This window comes from Sphaerodactylus townsendi, linkage group LG06, assembly GCF_021028975.2.
Source record: "Sphaerodactylus townsendi isolate TG3544 linkage group LG06, MPM_Stown_v2.3, whole genome shotgun sequence".
Lineage (NCBI taxonomy): Eukaryota > Metazoa > Chordata > Lepidosauria > Squamata > Sphaerodactylidae > Sphaerodactylus > Sphaerodactylus townsendi.
In genome coordinates this window covers 121,726,365-121,738,258 of record NC_059430.1, presented here as the reverse complement: position 1 = coordinate 121,738,258, position 11,894 = coordinate 121,726,365, and the positions used below count along the sequence as shown (strand labels likewise).

Genomic DNA, 11,894 nt, shown 5'->3' with positions numbered 1-11,894 from the left:
CGGCCTAAGAGATTTCAGTGGGGTAACTAGAACAGATTTGGACAGAAAAATAAAAATAAAAAGGGGAAAAAAGAACAGAGAGTATACAGTCCTAAGTCCTTTAATATGGTAGAACTTTTACAAATAAAGGATATGTGGAGAGCAAAAGAAGATGATGCAAGGGAATATACCTTTTTTTCAAATAGATATGCCTCACACTCCAGGATAGATATGATATGGGCAACAGAAAGCCTTATATTAAATGAGAGCAAAATAAATATTAAAACTACACTATTATCAGACCATAGTCCCATCAGCTGGGAACTAAAACAACTGCTCTTTATCTATGAGCATTAGAACCTTTATACATCCCCACAAACAACTAGAATGGGAACTCACATGGGTCTACTATGTGAGATGTCCCTGACCCAAACTCTTCATTGGAATGTGTACCAGATCCTTGGAACTATACATTTCTGAGCACAGGTTAAAAATAAGACATAACCACTCAAATGCTCCACACAATGCTCCGTAGATGCCCCAATAACATTTTATTGATCATAAACATTCTGGTCACGATCTGTCATTTTGTGTTTTAGTCAAATATAAAGAACACTTCCATTGAAGAGTGGATTTGAAAAAAAAATATTGCTCCAGATACCAGACAGAAGCTAAATTAATTTTTCAGTTTTAGACAGATGAACCTCACAGTCTTAATCAAAATTTGGATTTTTCATGGGTTTTTTTTTTTGTAATTTATGCTGTTTTCACTTATAGAAAGCATAGTTGTGCTTTCTGGTTCTCGCTGTTCTCCAGTTTTTTTTATATAATTTGCTGCTTCTGTATAAAAGCAAAATATATTACATTACATCATACCACTTTAATGCTTCTCTTTGTGCAGTAGAATTATGTTCACCTGATAATGATTGTATATTTGTTATTGAAAGAGAGATAGTGAAAGGAACATGCATGCACTTTTCGCTATGCATGCGTTAAGCTTTAGCTACCCTACTGTGACGTTCCAGAGTTTCCTGTTGGAATTATATCTAGAAATTACTACCGTATATACTCATGTATAAGTCGAATTTTTCAGCACATTTTTAATGCTGAAAAAGCTCTCCTCGACTTATATGCGGGTCATTAAAAATTTTTGTGTATTTTTACTTTGCCGGCCAGCAGGGGGCGCAGTTTTTATGCTAGCGACACCAAAATTTCAGGGTACCCTCAGAAGACACTCCTGATGATACCAGCCAAGTTTGGTAATGTTTGGTTCAGGGGGTCCAAAGTTATGGACCCCCAAAGGAGGTGCCCCCATTCCCCATTGTTTTCAATGGGAGCTATTAGTAGATGAGGCTACCCTTTTGAGGGTCCATAACTTTGGACCCTCTGAACCAAACTTCACCAAACCTGGCTGGTCTCATCAGGAGAGTCTCTTTATGATACCAGCCAGGTTTGGTGAAGTTTGGGTCAGGGGATCCAAAGTTATTGATCCCCAAAAGGGTGCCCCATCCCCCATTGTTTACAATGGAAGCTAATAGTAGATTTTCCATTTCTGATAATATCCCTCTTAAAATCTAAGTTGGGTTACATTTGGACATACAGATGATGATGAGGAATCCGGTTTTGAAGGATTTTAACTCCTGTGTTTTAGCTTGGTTGCTGATTGAGCTAAGGTTTTTGTACTTTTAAAGTTATTGTTGATTCCATATTGTTCTTGTTGATCCTCTTTTCCACTTACAGAGCCAGTTTACTGTTTTTCTTTGAAATAAATATTCAAAAACATTTAACCTACTGATGCCTCAATTGATGTAATTTTATTGGTATCTATTTTTATTTTTGAAATTTACCAGCAGCTGCTGCATTTCCCACCCTCGACTTATACGCGAGTCAATAAGTTTTCCCAGTTTTTTGTGGTAAAATTAAGTGCCTCGACTTATATGCGGGTCGACTTATACACGAGTATATACGGTAATTTATTGAGGTTTGTACTTCTTTAAATATGACTGGGATTATAATTTTTGTATAAGATACGTATATTTATGACATCATCACTCATATGTATTTTAGCAACCTAATATTGTTCCAAAGAAGCATCTAAAGAGCCTTCCTTCTTGGATATGACAGCTTTGGTGAGGTTAATAATTGGAGCTACGCTACCGACATTTAGGAGGAGGGTTCCTCCCCAAGAAGTTCATCTTACTTTGCTGAGGAAGATGGAAGGATGAAAGCGAATGCCTGCCTGGCTTTGTTGGGTTCTGTTTTGTGGGATGGATCTGAGGGCACAGTTAGCACCTTCTAGGCTTTTCCTCTCCTATGTGGGGGGAAGACCACAGCAACCTGATCAGAGAAAATTCCTTTGACGGGGACAGGAGCAAAGGCAATTTATCGATCTATCGATCTATCGTCTATCATCCCTCCCTCCCTCCCTCCCTCCCTCCCTCCTTCCATCTATCCATCTATCTATCTATCTATCTATCTATCTATCTATCTATCTATCTATCTATCTATCTATCTATCTATCTATCTATCTATCTAGATCAAGTCTGTCTGTCTGTCTATCTATCTATCTATCTATGCATCTATGCCGCCCTATACCTAAGGGGCTCTGGGCAGTTTACAACATAAAATCTAATACACTACTAACGAGGAGCAAACAATAAAACAATTTACATAGGCTCCAACAATTTAAATTACTAAAATAAGTGATAAAATCCCATTGAAAACAGCAGCAATATAGTAAAAGTAGAAGTAGAAATTATGGGCTGACTTCAGTGACCTTTGGGTGACAGAGGCAGGGTGAGGGAACAAGGGGTCAGTGAGAAGAGAAAGAGACTTTTAGGGGAGAGAGATTTTAAATTTCAGGCATGGAGCAGTGAGAATTTGGCTCTGAACAGCAGAATTTTTTTTTCTTTGCATGGCTTGCTTCCTTGCTGCCATGCGTTCATGCAACCTCTACCTCAAAATACTCAGAACCATACTAAAAGTAGGCAAACATGTCTTTTAAGTGGGCGTGGGAAGGGTCAACCCTGGTTCGTATTTGGATGGGAGACTCTCAAGGGATACCAGGGTCTTGACGCAACACCAAGTAATGGCCTCTCTGAACCAGTGCCTGAAAAGCCCCATGAGGTCGCCAATTGTGTCTTAACAACAATAACAAAATGTTAGGATAATTTATTTATTTATTTATTTATTTATTATTCAACTTCTATACCGTCCTCCCCCGGAGACATCAGGGCAGTACTTGCAACGAACATAAACAAACAGCATCAAATAAATAATAAGCAAGCACCGTACATTCAGTACTGGTGTACATTAAAACAGCGTTCAATCCTAACACAGCATTTCAAAAAGCAGGGGATAGGGCCCAACGACTAAAACTCCTCTAAGAGGAACCAGCAGGGCCCCAGATGTCGGGAAAAAAAAGGGGGGGCGGACCTGAAACAGAATTTGGACCTGAAACAGAAATCGACCAGGTGTCAGGAAGGGCCGGGCAGTGCCAAGCAAACTGTCCACCGCTGAGCCGCCCCCTCCCACCCTGGAACAGGGGCGGGTGGGTCAGGGAGCTATTTGGGTTGCTCGGGGCGGGGGTGGGGGTGGCAGAGCTGCAGAGCCCGGGTGGGATTCAGAGGTGGGCGGGGGCGAGATCCGGTCGGATCAATGCCGGTCCAATCGAGCTGCGTTTTGTGCCTCCAAGGCGGCGGCGCTTTCCCTTTCGATTTCTGCTGCGGAGCGTTTTCTCGAGCAGGACAAATAAGTGGGACCGAAAGTCGGGGGAAAGAGGCAGAAGCTGGGGAGGAGGGAAGCCGCCGAGGGTCGAAAGGAAGCCGGCTGAGAAGCTGTCGGATTGCGGATCGCGGGAGCAGGTAAGGCCATCCTGCACGCGCTTGGGACGGCACCTTCCCAGGGTTAGGTCGGCTTTAAGGCGTTAGGAAGCGCCGCGGCTGCAGCTGTTCTTCTCCAGGCTCGGAGGTGACCGGGCGCCCTGGAGGGGACAATGCATTAAGGCGTTTTATTTGATTAAGCGTCTTTCAGCGGCCCCTTTCCACCTAAATGGGGTCTCAGGGTAGGAGGGGCGCTTGGCTGGGCTCTCTTAGGGGGCTTTCTTTGCAGAGTGCCTTGGCGGCGCTTTCCCCCCACGAGCCCCCTCTTTTGGCGCTGCCACGTGTGTTGGGGGGGGGGGAGAGGGAGGGAGAACTAGGGGTGTTAGAGAAGAAGAAGAAGAAGAAGAGTTTGGATTTATATCCCCCCTTTCTCTCCTGCAGGAGACTCAAAGGGGCTTACAATCTCCTTGCCCTTTCCCCCTCACAACAAACACCCTGTGAGGTAGGTGGGGCTGAGAGAGCTCCGAGAAGCTGTGACTAGCCCAAGGTCACCCAGCTGGCGTGTGTGGGAGTGTACAGGCTAATCTGAATTCCCCAGATAAGCCTCCACAGCTCAGGCGGCAGATCTGGGAATTAGCTCCCAGGATCCCTGAAAAACACAGCTCATCTCCATACTAGAGAGCAGCACCTCTGGTCAAACGGTTTAGAGCAGTGGTTCCCAAACTTATTTGGCCTACCGCCCCCTTTCCAGAAAAAAAATATATTACTTAGCGCCCCCTGGAAATTAATTTTTTTTTAAATTTTAATAGCAATTAAACAGAAAGATGTATGTGTTAATGTTTCTACCTGTGGCCATCACTGCCCCCCTGGATCGCTGCAGCCCCCACCAGGGGGCGGTGGTGCCCACTTTGGAAATCACTTGTTTAGAGGGTGGACTCTGTGACACTGGACCCCACTGAAGTTTCGTTCCTCTCCCTAAACTCAGCCCCCAAATCTCCAGGGCCCCTTCATAAAATAGCAGTTTTTCAAACCCACTTTCTGAAAACTGTTTTACCCAGTGGATTTTGCCAAATTCTGCGTTTTAAAGAGCACTTGGTTTGAAGAAGTGCATTATTCTGCGTAATAGCGGGCCAGGCCTGGTATTTCCCGACCTAAAGCTGGCATTGGCCATCCCGTTTTTCATAGAGAGACTGTAGATGGAGTGCTGCGGGTTCAACAGAGTTGGCAAAAGTGGGCAAGAGGCTCAGGAAAGGTGTGACACGTTATAGCAGTGGTCCTCAACCTTCCTAAAGCCGCGGCCCTTGAATACAGTTCCTCATGTTGTGGTGACCCCCAACACTAACATTTATCCATTTTACAGATGGAGAACACTGATGCAGAGAGTCTTAGGCGACCCCTGTGAAAGCGTCGTTCGGCACCCAAAGGGGTCCCGACCCCCAGGTTGAGAACTACTGCATTATAGGAATATGTATCCCTTGTCTCTCAGGCTCATTCCGCACATGCAGAATAATGCACTTTCAAACTGCTTTCAGTGCTCTTTGAACCTGTGCGGAATAGCAAAATCCACTTGCAAACAGTTGTGAAAGCAGTTTGAAAACGCATTATTTTGTGTGTGCGGAAGGGGCCTCAGAAAGATAGAACCTCAATGTTGAATTGATCCGCAGTCGCTTCCTGGACGTTCTTTGTACTGAAAGAAGGTGGTCGTCGTTTTAGGGGACCAGGAATATCATCTTTGGGGATGAAATTGGAAGGTGTGAGTTTTGAAAAAAGCAATGGGTAGAGAAGAATCTCTAGGTGACCCCAAGCAGAAAGTAGCTAAAACTGGTGCGATAGCCCAAGGGATTCCAGAGATGCAGGCAGTTTTACTCATAGTGGCCATTTTGAAAAAATCAGGGGTCCAAATTTCTTTTAAAAAAACCCCCAAGGATGGGGGGGAAATCCTTAGGGGGCACTGAACAGAATGCAATTAAAACCACTGTGATAGCTCAAGAGATTCCAGAGATACAGGTGGTTATCCACGGTGGCCATTTTAATATTGGACTTTTTTGCCTCAGCAGAAGAAGAAGAAGAAGAGTTTGGCTTTATATCCCCCTTTCTCTCCTGCAGGAGACTCAAAAGGGCTTACAATCTCCTTGCCCTTCCCCCCTCACAACAAACACCCTGTGAGGTGGGCGGGGCTGAGAGAGCTCAGAAGAGCTGTGACTAGCCCAAGGTCTGGCGTGTGTGGGAGTGCACAGGCTAATCTGAATTCCCCAGATAAGCCTCCACAGCTCAGGCGGCAGAGCTGGGAATCAAACCCGGTTCCTCCAGATTAGATACACGAGCTCTTAACCTCCTACGCCACTGCTGCTCTCACTTCCTCTGAACACTGTAGAACCAATTTTTTTATCTTTTTTGTGGGAGAGAGCGTAGGAGTGGTGGTCTGTACTACTGTGCATCCCTTACTGAAAGTAGGATCCCGCTATGTAATTTTGCATTGTTTAATGTGTCTTGTTTGCTTCAGTTCTGTTTTTAGATTTCTGGTTGGTTCTGCAACCCTGCCTAGTTTGTCGGATGTCAGTCAGTCAGTTTTATTACGGCCATTAGGCCAGCAAAAAAGAATAGAGGAGAACAAGAAAAGGGAAGAACTATAAACAAAAGAAAAATCGAATTTGTACAGAAATCCACGATACCGAATCCAGACAAAGAATATCATCAGCTTGTAGCATTACCACAGTCACCCTCATGTGGTCCGGCTCTTGGTCCCAACATGACTCTTCTCTTGCTATATGCCAGCATACAAAATTTAGCTACCTGCTGAGATATAAGAGAAACTCGGTCTTCCAGCAAAATTCTCACAAGAGCTGAATCAGAATTAACTCTACTTAAATTTCTGTACTGGATAAACAATGGATGAATTAAAGCCTCCCTTTCCCCTTTATGGAGTTCACAATGCAATAAAATATGTAATACAGAGTCCACTTCCCCTGAGTGGCAAACACATAGTCTCCTATGTCGTGGGATTTTTTGAAATCTGCCCATTAGATTGGCTGATGGAAAAGCATCAAAACGGGCCCTGGAAAAGGCCCAGCGGCATTTCGTAGATGTTATATTGGACAGGTAAGGGGCAGCCGAGATACCTGTCCAAGATTTTAATGGTTTATATAACACCGGTAACAAGGAGAAATCTGTTTGCATTTCAATGTCATTGAGCCGTTGATAGACCAAGGCTGTTGCTCTGCAATGATCCAGTTCCATTTGTCGGATGTCCCATCCTGTTGATTGTATTGACTCACTCTATGTAATCCACTTGAGTCCCAGCGTGAAAGGCAAACTATGAGTAGCGCAAATTAAAAATAAAAATAAATTGCAGACAAATGTCTCGCTTTCCAAATGGTGTTAAGAATTGGTAAAATTAAAACCTCCCTGCTTCTTTTCACTACAGGACATCCAGATCTATGGCTACGGAAGAATTTCAGGTTGCCGTTCATCAGGCAAAACTGTCAGATGCCATCTCAGTGGTTCAGGCAAAACCACTTCAGTATTTCAGTGACAGGCCGCTCAATATTGCTGTGGTGGGTGAACCAGGTTCAGGGAAGTCCTCCTTTGTCAACAGCATGATAGGCAAACGTGCTGGTGAGCCAGGTGCTGCCGAGACCGGCATCCAAACCACAACGGTGAAGGCCAAGGATTACCAGCATCCAACGCTTCCACAGGTCATCCTCTGGGACCTCCCTGGGAGAGAAGACTCGGCTTTCGCCTCCCGCATTGAGCAGGTGGATCTGAACCGCTTTGACTTCTTCATCATTGTTGGCTACCAGCGCTTCCGGACGGTCCACACCGACCTGGTCCACGAGATCCGAGCGATGGGCAAGAGGTTCTATTTTGTGCGAGCCAAAATAGACCTCGACCTGGAGGCATCCCAGAGACGGCAGCCGTCTGGCTGCGATGAGAAGAAGGTCCTCCAACGCATCAAGGACGACTGTGTAATGGGCTTGCTGAATGAAAGCGTGATCGACCCCCAAGTCTTCCTGGTGTCCAACTGGGACTCCCAGAGCTTTGATTTCCCCCTCCTGTGGGAAAAACTGCGGAGTGACCTCTTGCAGCTGAAGAAGCAAGCTTTCGTTTTCAGCCTGCCTTCCCTGTCTACACCTGTCCTAGAGAGGAAGACAGATGCTGTGAAGAAGAAGATACCACTCATCGTCCTCTACTGTGCACTTCTGGCTTTGCTCCCTGTGCCAGGGTTCTCGTTTGTGGCCGCCATGTTCTTTTTTGTGAGGTTCCGCTCTCAATGCTACCGAGAGTTTGGCCTGGATGACCCGCCACTCACAGCTCTGGCGAGGGATATCGGGAAGCCGGTAGCATCCCTTCATGCTGTGATGAAGTCCAGATCTCTAATGCCGTTGATTCTCTGGAGGCTTCCTGACCTGGTGGGAGCTGTTTTAATACTGGTGGAATATTGTTGGTGGAATCGCTATCCCTACGCTGGTTCCTTAGTGTCAGGAGTCATTTCAGTTTTTACCAGCTATTACATGCTGCAGGGCTGTTTAGCCGCTGTGGCCAAAGATACCCAAAATGTCCTCTCCAAAGCTCTGGAGAAGATGTCAGTCTAGAAGACGTCGATCTATCAGCAGATGTGCTCAGTGGCGTACCTAGGCAAACTGGAGCCCTGGGCAAAACCTGAGTTTGATGCCCCCCCCCCCCAACAACCTTTATTAGGCATTGAAAGCAAGCAAGCAAGCAAGCATTGGCAGGAAGGGGGTGGATTTAAAAGGAGAATCTGGGGAAATTTAGGGGGTGCCTGCTGTCAGGGGTGCAATTATTAAGATAGCAGCACCAAAATTTCAGAGTATCTTCATGAGCCCCTACTGATGATACCACCCATGTTTGGTGAAGTTAGGTTCAGGGGGTTCAAAGTTATGGACCCTCAAAGGTGTAGCCCCCATCTCCTATTAGCTTCCATTGGAAACAATGAAGGATGGGGACACTCCCTATGGGAGTCCATAACTTTGGACTCCCTAAACCAAACCTTACCAAACCTGGGTGATATCATCAGGATAATCTCCTGAGAAATCCCTGAAATTTTGGTGCTGCTAGCCTAAAAACTGCGCCTCCTGCAGGCCAAAAACAGAAAAAACACTGAAAATTCAAAAAAAATCCCACCTGCATTTTTGGTGCCCCCCACAAGGGGGGCAACTGCCCTGGGCAACTGCCCACTTTGCCCAATGGGAGGAACGCCTCTGGATGTGCTCACAGTGTATTTTGTGATACTGCAGTTAGGTCTGGGAAGTAAGGGGCTGGGACAGGCACAGAATTCAATGTTTAATCGTACCTTCAGGACCACATTACCCCATATGTCCCTTCTAGGCCTCTGCATTCAGCAGAGGCCAATTTGTTGCTGGTCCCCGGCCCCTCCATGATGCGGCTGGCCTCCACTCAGGCCAGGGCTTTTATGGCCCTGGCCCCTGCCTGGTGGAACACCCTTCCTCCAGCCGTCCGGGCCCTGCGGGATCTTGGTGAGTTCCGCAGGGCCTGTAAGACGGAGTTGTTCCACCGGGCTTTTGGAGTGTCCGGCCGCTGATATGCCCCCCTCCACCCCCTCTACTCTAGTCTCCTGTGCTGGGGTCCCTTTACCACCTATGGGACCTCTCTCTCCCCCCTTTGGGAAGGTTTTTAATAAGGATTTCATTGCTGATGCTGTTTTTATATGCTGACCGCTGTGTTTATTTTAAATGGGTTTTAATTGTATGTAGTTTAATTATGTTGTTCACCGCCCAGAGCCCTTTGGGGGGGTAGAGTGGTATGCTCGAATGAGCCAAGATAGATGAATAGATAGATGAATAATTGGGTGCTGTGTGGTTTCCGGGCTGTCTGGCCGTGTTCTAGCAGCATTCTCTCCTGACGTTTCGCCTGCATCTGTGGCTGGCATCTTCAGAGGATCAAGCCTTCGACAATAAATAAATAAATAAATAAATAAATGTTTAAAAGAAAATCCATGTTTCTGAAGCACATATAGAAAACAATCAGGTCTGTAAACCTCGATTAGTTAGCACCCAGGCAATCCAAATTTGGTGCCATGAAAAAACTGATTTCTGTGACTGTGCAAATCATGGGAGCAGAGTCCCTTTGTACAATTTCTCTTATGTTGCATAAATGTGTTCTGGATTTGTTCATCATGATGTGAGCCAACGAAACCCCACCTGCACATTCAGGTAAATGTGCCTAGCGGTCATCAGCCGACTCCTTAACACTAACTTCGATTCCTATTTACTGGGTGCCACATTTTTAAAGTCCGTGGGGAACTAGACTTTGGGATTTTATCTTCAGAGCAGGGATGAGCAATATTAAACATGCCTGTTTCACTGGCTGTCTAAAACTACTGCAAGTAGGAAGAAGCTCTTGTCTAAAATCCTCCATGTCCCCTTTTGCCCCTCCTAAATTCTGAATGCTGAATGCCTTCCGACTGAAAATAATCCCCCCATACGCACGCACACACTCGCACACACATGATCCTTATAAAGAATTGCTGATTTAGAAAGATAAGTAAGACAGGAATGTATGGCAAAACATCTTATGCATTTTTAGTAACATGAGAATCTATACTTTCAAAACCACTAGTGTCTTTTCGTTTGACAGCACTGTTTATAATATTTTAGCAGATTTTTTTTCAGATTGTAATATAGCTAATTCCTTTTCAAGAGCTAATGCAAATAAAATACTTTTAAAAATGACATTTGAATCACCATTTCATTAACAGTCGAGTCTTTTTGGTGGTGGTGGTGGTGGGGGGGGTCATTTATTTCTATTAACAAGAACTTTCAACCTAAGTCAAGACTCCCCAAATGGGTGGGAATGTTTCCTGCCCTTGGCTCTCTCTGCAAGGGGGACAGAACACTCTGGTGATTTTTCTACACAGCTTGTTGGCTTGCTATTCCTCTCCACGATCAGCCTGCGCATGAAGTCCCATGTGTGCCTGTGTAACCTCTATCTGTGGGTTCTGTGGGGCAGAACTTGGAAGGAGTTGCAAAGAACAAAATCTAAAACAAAATGGTTTACTTCCTTCACGAATAACACTTTTAACATTAACATTTAACATTGACAATTTACAGTCCTTTTAGGTTGCATTTCAAGTCCTTATATTTACAATCTACTGATAATGCCAAGTCCAATTCTTCCTGCTGGTGGTTGGCTTATAAAGACTGCAGAGGCTTGGTGAATGGGATCCAAGATGATGAAGGTCCCCAAACGAACTCTTATCAACTACATACATAGCAAGCCCTGAAACAATAAATTCTAACATTTACAATATAACAAAAATAAACAACTCCCTTCCCACTAGTTCCCAACAACTTTGCAGTTCTCTTAAACAAGGTGTTAAGAGCTTATAAAGAATTAAATCAAGGTCCCAGCCTCGTAGCCTCGCCTCCTCCAACTTCACCAGTTTTTGCAGCCTTCTGCTGCTTTGAGTCTCCACCCCTTTCTGGGTCAACCCATTCTGAACATAGGGGTTACACCTGCACAGAAGACCACTCATTGCAGTCACAGGCAAGTACAATGTTGTTTTTCTATGAAACACTCCAAATAGTACAGCATAATCTCAGTGATCCCTGACAGCAAAGTTATGCTAAGCTGTTTTTTGCCAGTTTAGAAGACTGCAATGTATCGGCCAAGATGGACGGAGGAAAACTAGTATCAGCAGGGATACAAGATACTGGTACAAGATAGGAACTATGGGGAAGGAGGAACAGCAGGGAATGAATGCATAGCAAATTAATTGCCATACAAATCAGATTAGAGTATTAATAAAATCAGCAGTTGTTTGCCTGTCCTTCATTTTGTTTGCACAACAGCCCTGTGAATATGAGGCCCTGGCCTAAGGTCACCCAGTATGCTTCCAGGGCAGAATGGGGTTTAGAGCCTCAGTATTCTAGATACTCATCTGACATACAAGTCATGGTTGCCAGCTCCAGATTGGGGAATTCCTAGAAATTTGGTAGCAATGGACCTTGGCATAAGCTTCCCACACCCAGCGATACTGATACCAAGACTGCCGGGTCGCCATCGTGGCATGTCTAACAATAAGGTCTATGATCAAAATGCTTGATATTTAGGAGA

At 45.0% G+C, this 11,894-nt stretch overlaps 1 protein-coding gene across 1 annotated transcript; it reads left to right on the top strand.

The window, feature by feature from the left end:
• The first annotated feature begins 3,720 nt into the window (after positions 1-3,720).
• On the top strand, positions 3,721-9,203 carry LOC125434536 (interferon-inducible GTPase 5-like). Its single transcript, XM_048500023.1, has 3 exons — positions 3,721-3,842; positions 7,225-8,415; positions 9,026-9,203. Exon 2 carries the CDS (start codon positions 7,238-7,240, stop codon positions 8,390-8,392), a length of 1,155 nt encoding a protein of 384 aa, XP_048355980.1. The 5' UTR covers positions 3,721-3,842; positions 7,225-7,237; the 3' UTR covers positions 8,393-8,415; positions 9,026-9,203.
• Positions 9,204-11,894: the final 2,691 nt, after the last annotated feature.